This window comes from Dromaius novaehollandiae, chromosome 5 (assembly GCF_036370855.1).
Source record: "Dromaius novaehollandiae isolate bDroNov1 chromosome 5, bDroNov1.hap1, whole genome shotgun sequence".
In the NCBI taxonomy this organism is placed as follows: Eukaryota; Metazoa; Chordata; class Aves; order Casuariiformes; family Dromaiidae; genus Dromaius; species Dromaius novaehollandiae.
This window is the reverse complement of record NC_088102.1, coordinates 65,307,576-65,322,405: the sequence shown is the minus strand read 5'-3', so window position 1 is coordinate 65,322,405 and position 14,830 is coordinate 65,307,576. Positions and strand designations below refer to the sequence as shown.

At 46.5% G+C, this 14,830-nt stretch overlaps 1 protein-coding gene across 2 annotated transcripts; it reads right to left on the bottom strand.

Annotated features, from left to right (window-relative positions):
* Positions 1-194: 194 nt before the first annotated feature.
* On the bottom strand, positions 195-7,297 carry LOC112978978 (L-lactate dehydrogenase A chain). Of its 2 annotated transcripts, none has more exons than XM_026092804.2 (8): positions 7,159-7,297; positions 5,188-5,322; positions 4,256-4,373; positions 3,335-3,508; positions 2,762-2,935; positions 1,775-1,892; positions 1,199-1,322; positions 195-1,012 (listed from the first exon to the last, which is right to left on the bottom strand). In XM_026092804.2, the coding sequence occupies exons 2-8, from the start codon at positions 5,311-5,313 to the stop codon at positions 848-850; spliced, it is 999 nt and encodes a 332-aa protein (XP_025948589.1). In that variant the 5' UTR covers positions 5,314-5,322; positions 7,159-7,297; the 3' UTR covers positions 195-847. The 2 variants fall into 2 exon arrangements, with proteins under 2 accessions (XP_025948589.1, XP_025948590.1); XM_026092805.2 differs by having other exon boundaries at positions 5,188-5,319.
* Between the last annotated feature and the right edge of the window lie 7,533 nt (positions 7,298-14,830).

Sequence of the window (14,830 nt, the reverse complement as noted above, 5' to 3'; positions counted from 1 at the left end):
AGTCTCCCTGGTGTAAGTTTTCTATGTAATAGATTGGAGCCTACAGCAGAGTAGCTGCACACAACTATTACACAGGGGAGGTTTGAATTAGTGATACTAAGGAAATAGGTGATGTTTTTGAATGATGTAAATACTGATGGTTTCAAGTAGAGTTGGAGATACTAACCATAAACAAAAAACCAAGGAGACTGAAATAACAGTTCATGGTTTATTTGGTGTTGGAGCTGGTGCTACAGTTGGACAGCTGTTGTCTTGTTGCATACAGAAATATTAGGGTGTTTTATAATATGTTTAGGAGACAGATTTACAACTGCTCTGATAGAGTACACAAAAATAAGGTTCTCTAAAAAAGGTTTACACAAAAATTCCAAAGCAGTGTTAGGAAAATATATTTGGACCTACCAACAGTGAAATATTTAAGCTATTCAACTGGCAGAGAAGGTTGGTCAGTTAGTTTGACAATCCTTTAACTGCAAGAAAAGTCTTTGGTTTCACACTGTGTAATAACCAGTTACCTGTTGTTCTGAACCAACATTAAACAGGTGAGGAAAAGGCAGAGGGTTTTCTAGGCAGTGCTCTTTTGAATGCTGGATTTACATCACACTACTTCACCGTACAAGATTAGACTGTTATCTAGCTCTGGTTAGGAACGTAGGTATTTGTGAACAGGGAAATCCTAGAGTAGTTTCCTAATGCTATCTTGAGGAAACGGATTTGTTCAGGTTGTAGCTTTTAACGTGTTCTAGTTGAGAGGCATACATTGAAGGATTTGACCTACTTGGAAAGTGCAACGTAAGACAAACCACTAAATCCATTAAACTGCAAACAGCGAACTGCTTGGACAAATCTAGAACTGTAGTTCCTTCTGGATTCCCCAGAGCGTATCTGCACTCTTCCGTAATTTCTCCTCTTCCTCAGATTTTAGGCTCATCTTTACTACGTCAGTGATGCCACTGCTACCCAGTACACAAGGAACACTTAGGAAGACATCATCTTTTATTCCATGAAGGCCCTGAAAAGTAGATAAGGATAGGCTAAGTGTCCTGGGTATCTGTCTATTTTAGACACTATCGAAGAAAAGTATAAGGTTCTGGAACTTCTGGAAATAGATGTTAACCTAGAAAGTTATCACTTACCTTCAGAGCCTCCAAGTTTAATTCTCATTAAGGCAGAAATATTGGGGGGGAGGGCTGCTTACCTTAACCATTGTAGAGATTGGATGCACTCTTCGTAAGTTCTTCATAATAGTTTCAGCTAGATCTGCCACAGAAAGGCCAATGGCCCACGATGTGTACCCCTTCAGCTTGATAACCTCATAGGCACTGCAGAGACAAAGTTACTTGCTGAAAAACAAACAGCATCAAGTGGACTATTTAAAGCTTTAAAGAAAGGATTTCTGGAAATTCCTAAGAGGATTTGGGAACACCAGAAGTTTCACTGATTTGCTGATGGGACTGAAATAAAACTTAGAGCAGTGAAAAATCCTATCCATGCAGTACACTATTCCCCTCAGTAACACTGGACACTTGAAGTTAAAGCATTTCCCTAATTTTAAATTCACTAACCATGAAAAATCAATTTCTGCCAAATCTACGTTACTATTTCATTACTACCTAATGCTTATTACTACTTAAAACATTACTTCAAGCTATATTACTTCTGTGTTTTCATATTTGCTACTATGGTGAGTATTTTCAAAAGATAAGAATATTGCATTTCAGAGATGTTCTTCATTACTTGTTCTTATGTTTGGAGGGTAAAAGAAGTTATTTACCTGTCCACCACCTGCTTATGGACCTCCTTCCAGTGTTCCTTGTCTGCATCAGTTCCCAGCTCGGGATGGAGAGCCTTCAGGGAGACGCCAGCAACGTTCACTCCACTCCAGACAGGTACTTAGAGTTGCACAGAGATTAATCATCTCACAAGGTAAAGAATCTCCCCCACCACAAGAAAAATCTTGGCCCTATCCTCCCAAAACCAACAGTTAACATGGTATCTAGTTGAATTCATCTGTCATACAAGTGTCACTGTTTCAGATGTGACTTGAGATGCAGTATGGCCTATGAGCCCAATCCAAATTATGGGCTAATAACCTAGGAGCAACCAACCATCTCTCTTTTATACATGATGTTGCAGGGTTTGAAGATATCTTGTTTAGGTGTTTTGCTTTAGTAAAGCTGAACTAAGATGACAGCAACTTTGTATTTTGCAAAGGTTTCTCTGAATAAAAGTTGATTCCAAAGGAGTCCTGTTGGGTGTCTGGAAGCAGACAGTGCTGCTCAGCTGCTGCTAGCAAGAGTGCAGGTTAAATAAGGGGATGTTGCTCTTTCTCCCCTCCTCGTCTAGACTTGACTCTGCACTTCTATTCCTAAGTATAGTTCTTGGAGTAATCAAGAGATGCCAGTGAAGACAACTCAGTGACTACCAGTAGATCTAGTACAGATCTCTGGGAGTCCCTCGCAAAGAACTTTCCAAAAAGCAAACCGAAGTAGGAGGGTAGAGTTATGGGAACAACCTAGCCTGGAAATTTTTAGCCTCCTTCGGTTACAGTAATGACCTTTTCCAACCAGAGTAACTCAAGTCAAATATAGAACATCTAGGGTTACTGTATGCTGCAGAAGAGTTAAAGCCAGGCTTGCATTAAATTGCTGCAGTGCAAAGATTTTTTTTGAGCAATTTTCTTGCTATAGGTTTTGCAGGTGATGATTCTTGCAAACAAAGTATAGAAGAGAAATCTGTGTAAGACAAGATTTACACTTACCACTGGAGTCTCCGTGCTCTCCAACAATCCATCCGTGGCAGCTCAGCGAATGGATGCCCAGTCTCTCTCCCATGAGGTAGCGGAAGCGGGCAGAATCCAGATTGCAGCCACTACCAATAACGCGGTGTTTAGGAAAGCCACTGATCTTCCAGGCCACATAGGTCAAAATATCCACTGTGAGGAGAAGAGGGAGGATAACAAGTGCCACTAATGAGCAGTTCTGATAACTAACATGGTATCTTCCATTCACCTGTAGGGATTTTTTTCTGCAAGTTAGTTATGTCGGGCTGTTTATGCTATATGTGCTATTGTCGGTGCCCCTCACTGCATCATGTACTAAAGGTCACTTACAAAGCAGCGGAAGACACAAGTTGGAGGGAACTTTGTCTCTCTCTCACAGAAACAATTTACTGAGCGGGAAGAGGGAAGATGACACATCTTGCTATGTGCTTATTTGAAACGAGTATTTTCTAAAAGCCTATGCTTAATCATATTAATGTGCTACCACCACCTTGCCAAAGAAAACGCTACTGTCTAAGCAAAGTATTTTTATTAAGGCGATGCAGGACAAACCTGGGTTGGAGACAATAAGCAGCTTGCAGTCAGGGCTGTATTTAACAACATTGGGAATGATGAACTTGAAGATATTCACATTGCGCTGGACCAAGTTAAGGCGGCTCTCTCCTTCTTGCTGACGGGCACCAGCAGTGACAATGACCAGCTTAGAGTGTGCAGTCACACTGTAATCTGCAGACAAAAGGCTGTGTCAAACAACCTCTTTCTAAACATGGTTCACAACAGGAGTTCTCAGTTTCTTTTAACATTGATACCTAAAATTCTCAAGTCAGAGAGTGCTGAGACTCTCGTGACAATTGTTACCCCAGACTTAGCTTCTACAGGATGTTAAGAATTTTCTTAAAGAGCATGTTTCATTGCCACGGGTGGCAACCTTAAGGGCATGGTAAAGTCTTAACAGGTAGACAGGCAATGGTATTCCACAATTCTCAGGTGTGAACTGGCATATGGGCATGTAGAGGGAGGGCTTACAGTGCAAGTGCCCATAGAAGAGAAAGAAGGTGCAACAGGCTCTGCTCTCATAACCTACTACCTATGGGCACAGGAGTTGCACATTAACTGAGGCATCTGCCCCAGTCAAGTTGCCGCTAAACTTAAAGCTGTCAGATGTCTGTAGCCAGCAGGTAAGCAGTAACACATTCAGGGCTAACTGTGAGGTAAAACTCTCAAAGATGCAGGAATACTTAAGAATTGCAGAAGCTTTCTATACTGAGTGTCCAACCCCAGGACAGAGCAGTACCCAGCTAGACTAGTTTTAGCAAGGTATACAACACTGAATGTTTGCTGAGTAGTACTTCATGAAAAGAGCTTTCCTCCTTAGGATTAGGAGGACAGACTAAGTGCTAGACTTGGATGAGCAGTTTGATATCTGAAGCAGTTGCCTCCATTTGGAAATGCTCGATATAGCCAGCTACTTGCCTTTGCCAGAAACAATCTTGGGTGTTCTGAGGAAGAGGCTGCCATGCTGGAGATCTAGCATCTCTCCTCTGAGCTTGTCCTCCACAACATCAACAAGGGCAAGTTCATCAGCCAAATCCTACAAGAGACCAAGATTAAAGAGTAAGTCAGTTTATTAGCTCTTTGTGCTAAGTATTCCATTTATAAACTGTGAATTTACAAATCTTTTAAAAGCAGTCATGTACTCAAGCAATTTTACTCACCTGGATCACTTTACTTGTTCCCAAGTTACTTAAACTACTCTTATGGGATATTCACTTTATTGAGCTAGTTTTGTACTGTTTTCATATCCACATTCTATGTGCAATAGTTGTACAATTAAACATGACAACTGATTAAGAGTAACTGAATAGCTGTTCATAAACAATCGATTTCACAGTGAAGAAAAGTAAGCTTGGTGTAACCACTGCATTTTCAGTATAATTCAATACAGAGGACAAGTCACTTGAAGTGCTTAGAACCACTTTTTCCAGATCACACTATAATAAACTATTCCATGGGTCAGTCTTCAGCAAAACAACTTCTCAGTTCTAAACCTTTTTTGTATGTTGGACTGTTAAAGGCTTCCATTTACCTATTTAGGACAGGGTCTAAAAGTCATTCAATGGTAAATGCAGCTCCTAGGTCAAAATATACAGAGTGTATTCTATCTGATGCTGGGGTAAACTTGGTTACAAGAAGAATTAGAGCAATTTGTTCTCTGTGACTAGCCTGAAGTTTGCTGTTTCATTTCAGACCCAAGGAAGGGAATGTACAACCAAAAAGCCTATCTTGTGCACTAGCCCAACTAGTCTTATAAAGGGAGATTACTTCTCACTGCCTTCCTATTTTGCACCTCTTTCAGGCCTCAGGTAGTCACCACTGTGCTGCTTCATCTGAAGCTTGAGACTTACCTTCATGAGAATGCTGATGGCACAAGCCATGCCAACGGCACCCACGCCAACCACAGTGATCTTGTTGTGGGCATGGCCATGCTCCTCTTTGTGGACATTGTGGATGAGGTGATCCTTGAGAGACATGTTGCACTGCTGAAAGGAAAGCAGAATATAGTTTCCCCATGCATTGGAGCTTTTACTGACACTGTAACATTTGTATAAAGCAAATGGACCTTATTTACAGGATGGCAAGAAAAATCAATACAAATCGCATGCCCAAACTATCTGGCAGTACTGCCTGTATCCAGCAGCACGATAAAAAATGTGAATTGTTGGTAACAATCCACTGTTTAAGTAAGCTAGCTCTAGCTTGCCCTCAAATGCAGCCTGAGAAGCATTGATAGCTGGATGGCACTCTAGCAGCATTAGTGGAACATTTAAAATGATCATCCATATTAGATTTAGTTATAGGAAGCCATTTTAGTTCTTCTAGGCACAAGCAGGGCCTGGCAATTTCCATTCTGCTGCACTGAAAAATTGGTACTGTATGCCTGAAGCCTTTCCAGAGCTAAAATTGTACAACGCTGAAGCAAGACAGCCTTTCCTCAAGCTCACTTTGATCCCCAATGTTATCTCAATTGATTTCTTGCAAGTTGAAACTGCACAGTATTGAACCAAGGCACCTAGTTCCTTGTACATTCCTAAAACAGAGTACTCCTTCTGGTAGGTGTTAACATTTAGCTACTGGCTGCACAGCAGCCTGGTTATGTGGGCTCTACTCTGTGACAGCCACAGGTGTGCTGAAGGGACACAGTGACGATGATGGAGCATTGTGCCTTGCTTGCTCCCTGCAAAAGCCAACACAACGCTTTCCCAGTCAGTGCTGCCTTGGCAGCACTCCAGCCTCTACCTCCCCCGAGGAGCCCAAGGCAGGGGCAGCCTTGCAGCCAGATGCAAGTATAGACATGACCTGATTCTAGTGCTAGTGCAAAAGAGGCAGAAACCTGTGCAGAGCTGGTAGGGCAGGTAGGGGCTGTGAGCGTGGGGAGAAAGGGAGACAGCAGCACACGTATTTAGAACAAGTTGGCCATGAGACATCAGTCTTCATTTGAAGAGCGAGTCTCCCAAAGCACAGGCCGATACGGTGCACAGCTGCCACGTGCCAAACCCTCCCTTGGCAATACAAGCATGCAGGGCTGGCGAGCAGCACTCGCTCAAGGACCTCAGACCTAGACTTAGTACTTCAATTATTTTCAGGCTGTTATTCCACGGAAGGAAGCATGTTAGGGGAGCAGCAGTAGCTGAGGTGATACGGCAGTACACGTACACTCCTTGCAAGAGCAGCTTGTTATATGGATGCTGTGCTGCCAAGGCAGCCCTGGGCGATACCCGTCTTCGGGCCACTCGCTCCCACAGAGCTCCGGCCCGGCGGCGCTGCGGAGGCGCCCGCACAAACCTAGCGCCCCTGGCAGCAGGCAGGGCGCCAAGGCGCTGCCTCTAGCTCAACCCCGGCGCCGCTTTACCCCCGATGCGGAGCAGCGAGCGAGCTCCGGCAGCTGAAGCGGGGCCGGCAGGCAGCGTGCGGGGGGGACCTGCGGCAAGGGCCAGCGCGCCCGCTGCCTCGCCTCTCCTCACCCCCGGGGCGTGGGGGCGAATCACGCCGCGAGCAGCCGGCAGGGTGCGGCGCCGGGCTGAAGTCCAGGGCCGTGCCCGTGTCGGTGGGGGTGGGCGGCTCCGGGCGGCCCGCCCGCCGCCTGCTCGACCCAGTCCCGCCGTCCGTCTCCCCCCCCCCCCCCCCCCACCGGCGGCCAGCGGAGCCCGCAGGCTCCCCCGGGGGGCAGCGCGCCCACCTTCCCCTCGCTCCCGTCCCACAAGCCGCCCTTCCCCGGGGGCGAGCGCCAGCCTCCCGCTGCGGCCCGCCGGCACGCGGGCGGGAGCTCCCCGCCGCCCCGCAGCGAGCAGCCCCGCGGCGGCGGCAGGCGCGCCTACCCGGTGTCCTGAGCCAAGCGCGGCGGCAGCAGCGGTGGTGGCGGGGCGAGGAGGCGGCCGGCGCCTTAAGTAGGGCCGGGCGGCTGACGTGGGGCGGGCGGGCCGCGCCGGTGGGGACGTGCCCGCCGACACGTCGGGGCGGGGGCGGGGGCGGGGGCGGGGGGAAGCAGCGGCGGCCCGCGCCGCCCGGCGGGCGGTGCCCGCGCCCCGCGGGAACGGGGGAGGCGGGTCGGTCCGGAGTGGTCACTGACGGTCGGCCCCTAACGGCCACTAACGTTCGATCCGTAACGGCCGGTCCGGAACGTTCGGCCCGTAACGGCCGGTCCAGAACGTTCGATCCGTAACGGTCGGTCCAGAACGTTCGATCCGTAACGGTCACTAACGGTCGATCCGTAACGGTCGGCCCGGCGCGTGGCGGGAGCGGCGGGCGGCTCTGCGCGTGGCGGCTCTGGCGGTCCGGGCCGGGCGCGCCTCGTCGTTCCGGCGGTGACCGGCATCCCGGCACGGGCAGCCCTCGGGGCGGCTTCGGGCCGCGGGGAACGTCTGTCTCTTGTGAGTTAAAACGGGGCTGTTGGCTCCCAGGGCAGCGGGGATGCCCAGCCGGCTCGCACGCGAGCCGCCTGCAGCCGAGCCAGCCAAGGCGCCGGTTGTGGCCGGGGCAAGGCGCGCTAGGGCCCGCCGGCGCCCCCGCCGCGCCTCGGGCAGGCCCCGACGGGCGCCGCCTCCAGCCCCCTGGGTGTGCGGCCCCTGCGGCTGCACTGCCGCAGCCTCTCGTCTGGGGGTTGGAAACCTGCTTCGAATTTCCGTCTAACTCCCCAGATGTTTGTTTCTGTCCCAGACATCGTTCTCTAGTGTTTACTTCCCTTCTCTGTGTATTTGTATATCAAATCCCCTCTCATTTTTTCTTCTGAGTTACATAAGCTGAACCTTTTCAGTCCCGCATGGTACAAGCCTGCCGTGCTCTGGTCACTGTGGCATCCTTTCTGTGGTCATCTTCCCACTTGAAAGCTTTTCTCCTGAGAGAGGATGCCTTATGCAGGATTTTAGATGGTCGTCTCAGTGATGCCTCGTATATGAACACTAATGTTTTCCTATCATTACTGAAGGTACCGTGACTGGACTCACATTTGTGTCTTTCACAGTCATGCTGCACTGTCAGCCCCGTGTCACCCTGTGGTTTGTTAGTACCGCCCAGTCCTTTTCCTCTTCACTCTTTCCTTGCTGTCATACTAACAAAGAGCAAGAAGTATTATTCTGTACTTGCCTGAACTTTCAATTTTATGCTATGCTACAGCCTTGTCTCACAGAACTGGCTTTTGGTAAACCCTTGCTATCTTTTACCTCTTTATTCATCGAACTCCATGTTCTTTGTTAAAATTTCTGTCGCAAGTTTTCCTGAAGAACTGCATATTGAGATCAAGTGCATGGGCCCAGACCACTTCCACCCTGGCTCACTTCTCAAATATTTGCTATTCTCTAGTCCTACGGTAATGCCTCCAAGTCAATAAGTGTACTCAAAATCCTTGCACCTGGATTTGTGGTTTACCGTGCTGCTCTTTTCAGGATCCTGGGATCAAGACTGTCTGGTTCCACCAGTGAGAGCACAGTAAACTTGTGAGCTTTGCTTGCTGCCTGACTGCATTCATTTCTTATGTTGGGTTCATTTCTGCTTTCTAGCCCCCTTAGATATCCTGACTTTACCCCATGGATTAGCATGATCATCCTTAATGAAAATCAGGGAAGCATTCATTTAGCTGTGAGTCAGTAGCTACATTATCTTTGTTTTCCATCACATCCTTGTTGCACAATGAACCTTTTTTTTTTTCTTCCCTGTTTTTTAATTTCTCATGGCTGCAGTATTTCTTTGATGTTTGTCTCAGTTTCCTTTTGGCATTTTAACTCTGGTTGATTTTTGGCAATTGGTATTCTTAGTTTGACTTCCTTTTTGAAGTGGTTATCCATCTTGCTATGTCAGAAGGCCTTCCTTACTAATTAACACTTTCCCCTCCCTCTACCTATACCACCTTTTCCATTTCTGCTTTATTTGGGATGTCTTTTCTCTCTTTTAAAATCAGTTTGTGTAGTTTTCCTCTTAGTCACCAGAGTTAGCCAGCTTACAAACAGGGAGAATGTATGCTGTCATGGAGGTCTCTGTCTCCCCACAAGCTCATCCCGCTCCCTGTGCATGTGAGCTTAAAACATGACCCTCAGTCATATTAGATGGGACACATTCTGTGGACACAGGTATGTGTTGTCACAGGTAAGACTCGTACCCTTCAACCAAGCCTTGCTTTACAAGTGGAGGAATTTCCTGGCGCTGTTCCAGGTACACTATCGCCTTCTCACAGACTGTCCCAGTGGCAATTCCTGTTTGGCATGATGATCTGGTGGGAGCTGTAGCCCAAAGCCTCAACTTTTTTTTCCCCCCAAAGAGTCCATTGGCAAAACAAAACAAACAACAAGCACAGGTAGGAAAACATCTGAAAGCACTTGAAACAGAATAAGGAGAGATGTGCCCACAGGTTTATGAAACTCAAGCTGGAAAAATTTAAGTTCTGGTTCTCATTATAGAGACGCGTACTTCCACCAACGGAGGTTAAATGCAGTGACGTGCCAGGTCCAAAACTAGATATACTTTGCTGCTGCTTGAGGAATGAACGATACTTGTGAGGTGTTTTGTGTGGGAGGACTGTGGTAGCTGTGGTAGTTACAGAAGGGAAAGTGCTGGTAGGTGCTGCGTAGCCTAACGTGGCATGATTGTGGAAAAGAAGGAAGCCATATGACCTAGTGCTGTCATTTTGCGTTATGGTGGGTTCACTGAGCATCTTGTTCTATCAGAAGTCTCAAGGACAGATTAGGAAGTTTAGTTCTGTGGCCTAAGAGTCTTAATTTACAGTAGCATTGGGCTAAACAGCTCATCCAGAGCTTGGGTTGCAAACAACAGCAACTGGACAACATTGTGTTAACCTTCATGTAGTAGGATAGAAAATGAGTGTTCGATAGGAGCAAGGTCAAGAAAAAGTAGTTTCTCCCTATATAAAGTTGCAGTTCCAAGGAGGTTAAGTATAAGGCTTCTAAGGCAAAACTGGCTGGATAGACTGATGGGTGTTTTTAAAATGCGTAACTAATGTAGAGCGCATGGCATTTGAGTACTGTCATGGTGACAGCAAGGCTTCTAAGAGAGAAGTATAGGTGTTTATAAGATTGTTCTTGTCCTATGGCTTGGACAAAATAAAACTGGATGTGGTTTTCAGGATGTTAAGTTGCAGTAAGATCTTCACATGTCTCTCTGGTATTGTTCTTTACTTCCAGTCTCCCTTACTTACAGCATCAGGTTACTTACAGGATCAGGTTCACCTCAGTTGTCTGGTGCCTGTTCAGATACCACAGATCCTGCCTTTAGTAGAGTAGCCTACAGCAAGGTAGCCAGGATGTTTCGTAGCCATCCTGGTTCCATAATGTGCTTGATGACGGCAAGTAGATCAGAAGCCTTGCTTTGTTAGAAAAGAGCGTTCACTTTTAACCGGACAGTGATAATTCACCTGAGTTACAATATTGAGAAGTATTTGGCTGCAAATGCCGAATGTTTCCTTTTAAGTGTCCTTTGTGATCTTAATGACAGCAATAGATGCTCAGAAGGAAAGCAGTCATCTGGCATGATTGACACTGATTTTCTGTCTCAGAGAGCTTCAAACGGAGAAGGCTCCTAACAACACAAAGAGAGCGGGGTGAGAAAATGAAGGGCATTGTTCTTGCACGCGGAAGATAGGAGGCCAAGTCTGTTTCAGTTTCTTTTAAGTGGCTGACTTTGACTGCGGGGATTGGGCCAAGCTTCCTCCCTAGTGTACAGTGAGGGTTATTCTTCAGATTCCTTTTCCACTGCTGCCTCCCGCTGCAGTAGCAGGAGGCACTGTAGATAGCATGATGGAAATGTTTGAAATGTGGCAAGGTCTCTGCAGGAAAGCTTGGCCTGTCCTCGGCCTGCTTGCACTTTTTTGCATGTTAGGTTTCACAGATTAAACACAAAAAATAATCCAATAGAAGTGTATTCTAGGAGTGACAGTCGGAGCCTTTCCACTGACCTCAGATGATATTTGATCAGGCTTCGGTCGATAACAGAAGGAAATGATGCCATACATGCCACATTCTCATTAAACAATGTTTGGGGTTTTTTTTAATTATGAGATACTGATTAAGCATTTATCTTAAAAATAAACAACAGAGATATTTACAGCAGGTGAGTTCAATGCGAGCCTCTCGCTATTTGCAGTAAAAGGTTCCTGAGGAGTTAGTAACTTTCTCTCCGTTTTGCTAATACGCAAGAGGTTTTACAGGGCAACCTGAAATTTCTACACTTCTTGCCACTTGCTAAGGTCCTTGCTCCTGAAAGACTAAGTCAAAGCTGATGTTGATTGCTGCTGCAATGAAGAATGACACCAAACCACGATGCGCACCTATTTGCTGTATGAGCTACAGCCCAGCTGGGAGGTTAGTGGTAACCCTGAGCCACCCTTGGTGCTGACCAGCCCTGGAAAGGTCCCTGGAATCTCTCTGCTCTACCTGAGCTTCGAGGTCTAACTTGCTCCTAAAAATCATCATTGTTTCTCCCAGCACGGTCAGTCCTGGCTTTGCTCTCAAGCCTTCAAAGGCTTTGCTTTCATCAGTGCATGAGGGAAAGACCAGGCACAGGACATAGCTGTCTCATGTTGCAGTCCTGTCTTCCCCTTTGATTTAGCCTGTGGCCTGAACAGCTTCCTCCAGTTTTCTGGCTTCATTACTCCTTGTGAAATGGGAACGGTCTCCATCTACAAACCTCATGGTGGTGCTGTACAGATTAGTTAATTGTGAAATACTTCAGCTTTGTGAAGCAAAATGAAAATGATGGAGATTCTTTACCTCAATCACAGAAGATTGAGGTGGAGTCCAAAAATGGCGTAGCTTGGGATAAAAAGGTTGGCATACCCTGCTAAATTGTCAACATGAGAAAAGCTCCCAGAGCTAAAATTCTTGCCATTTTTAAATACTTCTCAGAGTGAGATACATGAGGTTGGTTTACACTCCATAAAATCCTTATTTTGTGTTCTTCCGATTCCCACAGTATAGCCACATAACGCCATTTGAACTGATCTCCTGACAAAACTAAAAGCTCAACAATGAGTTTCTTTTTAGCTTATATCAGCAGGTAGTTCTGCACATAACTAACTAGTCATGATCAGTACACTTCAGGGTCCCTGTCCTTGGCTGCTTCTGCGTGTGCATGTTACGATGAGGACACTGGTATTACAAAGATCTAGTGATTTTGCTGCTTTGCACTTTTTGCGTCTTTTTCTTTGCACTGTCATTGTGGCAAAGAGGGGGGAGGGCTAACTGATGCAATTGTCATTTCCGGATATTTCTGCATATGTATTTCTACAACCTATTTATAAATGTGCACTGGGGCAATATAAATGGAGACCTGCGTAAATAATCAACAATTTCTGAAGATCCCATACTTCCCCAATTCCCTTTCGTTAGATGTATTTTTCGATTGCAAACCATTTTCTAGCTGACATGTTTCAGTACTCGAGTCAGTTTTCCTTTTTCCCTTAAAAGATTTTGCATGTTTCCAAGTATGACAGCAATGGATTATGCATTCAGTATAAAGCTAAAGCTTCTGTATGAAGCTAAAGAAAACTGTATTTCTTGTAATAGCTTTCTAAATGACCACTGTGGATGGCTGCAGTTTAACATGCTACGAGCTGGGCTGAGCAGAGTGCGTGACATGGTCTGGCTTCACTGAGGGAAGGAGTTTACTCATGGAAGCATGAGTCATCGTGCAGGACTCTTCAAGCCAAACCCATTCCTTTTATGCTGCTCTGAATATTTACTCGTTTACTTAGGAACTGCAGGAAATAGGATTCTCTGATAAAAAACACGGCCAGAGAAAGATGGAGAGGCAGCCTGGCAGACGAGAGCCGCTGTTCAGTCTTTGCCTAACAAAGTGGCAGACAGAGCTCACCCGTTCAGCACCTGTCTCCCATCGACTGTCGGGGAGTGTGATCATCACTGTATCCTCTCTGCCGAGTTCTACGCTGGCAGCGGCAGAACCAACTGTTACTCTTATCTGACTTGTTCTTGAGTGCCTGGCAGGTTGCAGTAAGTGGAGACTTTCTATAAATTACAGTAAGGAGGCTGAAGGGATATGAGAGGAGGGCTGCGGACCGCTGCCACTTGCCAATTCAAGAGGGCAGGCAGGTTCAGCAGCGAAAGGTCAGAGGCATGTCCCTGGAGTCCAACTGGAGCAGAGACCCCCTTGCTCTTATTTTAATATTCATATTTGTTCTGCAGCTGTCAGTTTTGATTTTTCCAGGATCCCTTCTGGGACTTCCAAGTTGGTTAGCTCAGGGTAAAGTGCTACACAGAGTCCTGCAAAGACAGGTTGTGACTGATTCAGTCCATTTGAGACACAGTGCATTTAATAGCACAGTATTGTCTCCCCTGCAAAGAAAAACGTAAGTCATCTGGAAACCCCCCTGTAAGAGAGGAGACAGCAAAGAAGATGGACCTATCAAGGAATGTGGAAGCACGCTTGTATGTTGGGCAGACCTAGCATGTTCCAAAAAATAAGAGGGAGATGTGTTCCTAGGACACTAGAACAATTGTACCAAACATACTATCTGACCAAAGCAGTCTCTTTCTCAAAGATGCTTTTCTAGCATCTCAGACCTTGCATATCTGGTTGAACCTCAGCATATTCAAAATGACAGCAGGTTACAAATTCTCCCCCATCAGAAAATAGCCATGGCTAAACTGTCTCATTTCTGTCAACCAGAATTCCAGGATAGATTGATTGAACCCCAGGGATACCTGTTGGAAAGTCAGCATCCCATGGCTGAGAAGTTACCTGGCCATGCATCTCCTGTAGAAAGCTGAAAGCGTATCTCAGCATTACAGACAGGCTTGGCGGAGGAATCCCCTACCCTGCCCACTCTACGGGAAGTGGTGCACAAGCAAGATGTGAACTCATCCCTTTGTCTCTTTAATAGGTTTAGGAGACAGTTCAGGGCTCTGCAAGAGGAAGCTCTTAGTTTGGCAATAGAAAGTTGCGGGGTCAAGGAAGTCCTAGGCAGTGAAAATAGTGTGGTCTGGGTTTTCATCAAGGGTGCTTCAGCATGCAGGTTACCTCTCCTCAAAGCTTTCACTGCAGGCATCGGTGCTATAAAGAACAACTTCTACCGCTTCTGACACATTCTGGAGCTTGATATAACATTTGGCTGGTTCCTCTAGGTCTGCATGGGTCTTGGAGAATGGAACCCAATTCTGTATCCGGAGTGGAGCGGGAAGACCAGAGATCACGAAATGATCACTGTCTGTGTTTGTGGTCTCCTTTCTAGGGCCTGGATTCTCCATCAGCCTCACAGTCTTTCCCACATGTTGGCGTTCCCACATTTTCATCCCAGTAAAACTCCTAATGTATATAGATAGTGTCTATGTTTATAGAAGGCTTTGAATAATAAATGCTTATCTTTTCCTTAGGGAAGGCAGCGGGGGAAGGAAGATGAAGCTGAACATGTAGCTTGACAAGTTCAGCAACAGACTGGAAGTAGGTACCAGAGTCACTTTCACTTCCATCCACGCACTTGGGCCACACCTGAGGCTCTTTAAAAGCGCTGCAGCTGGGCTGGCTCAGCCC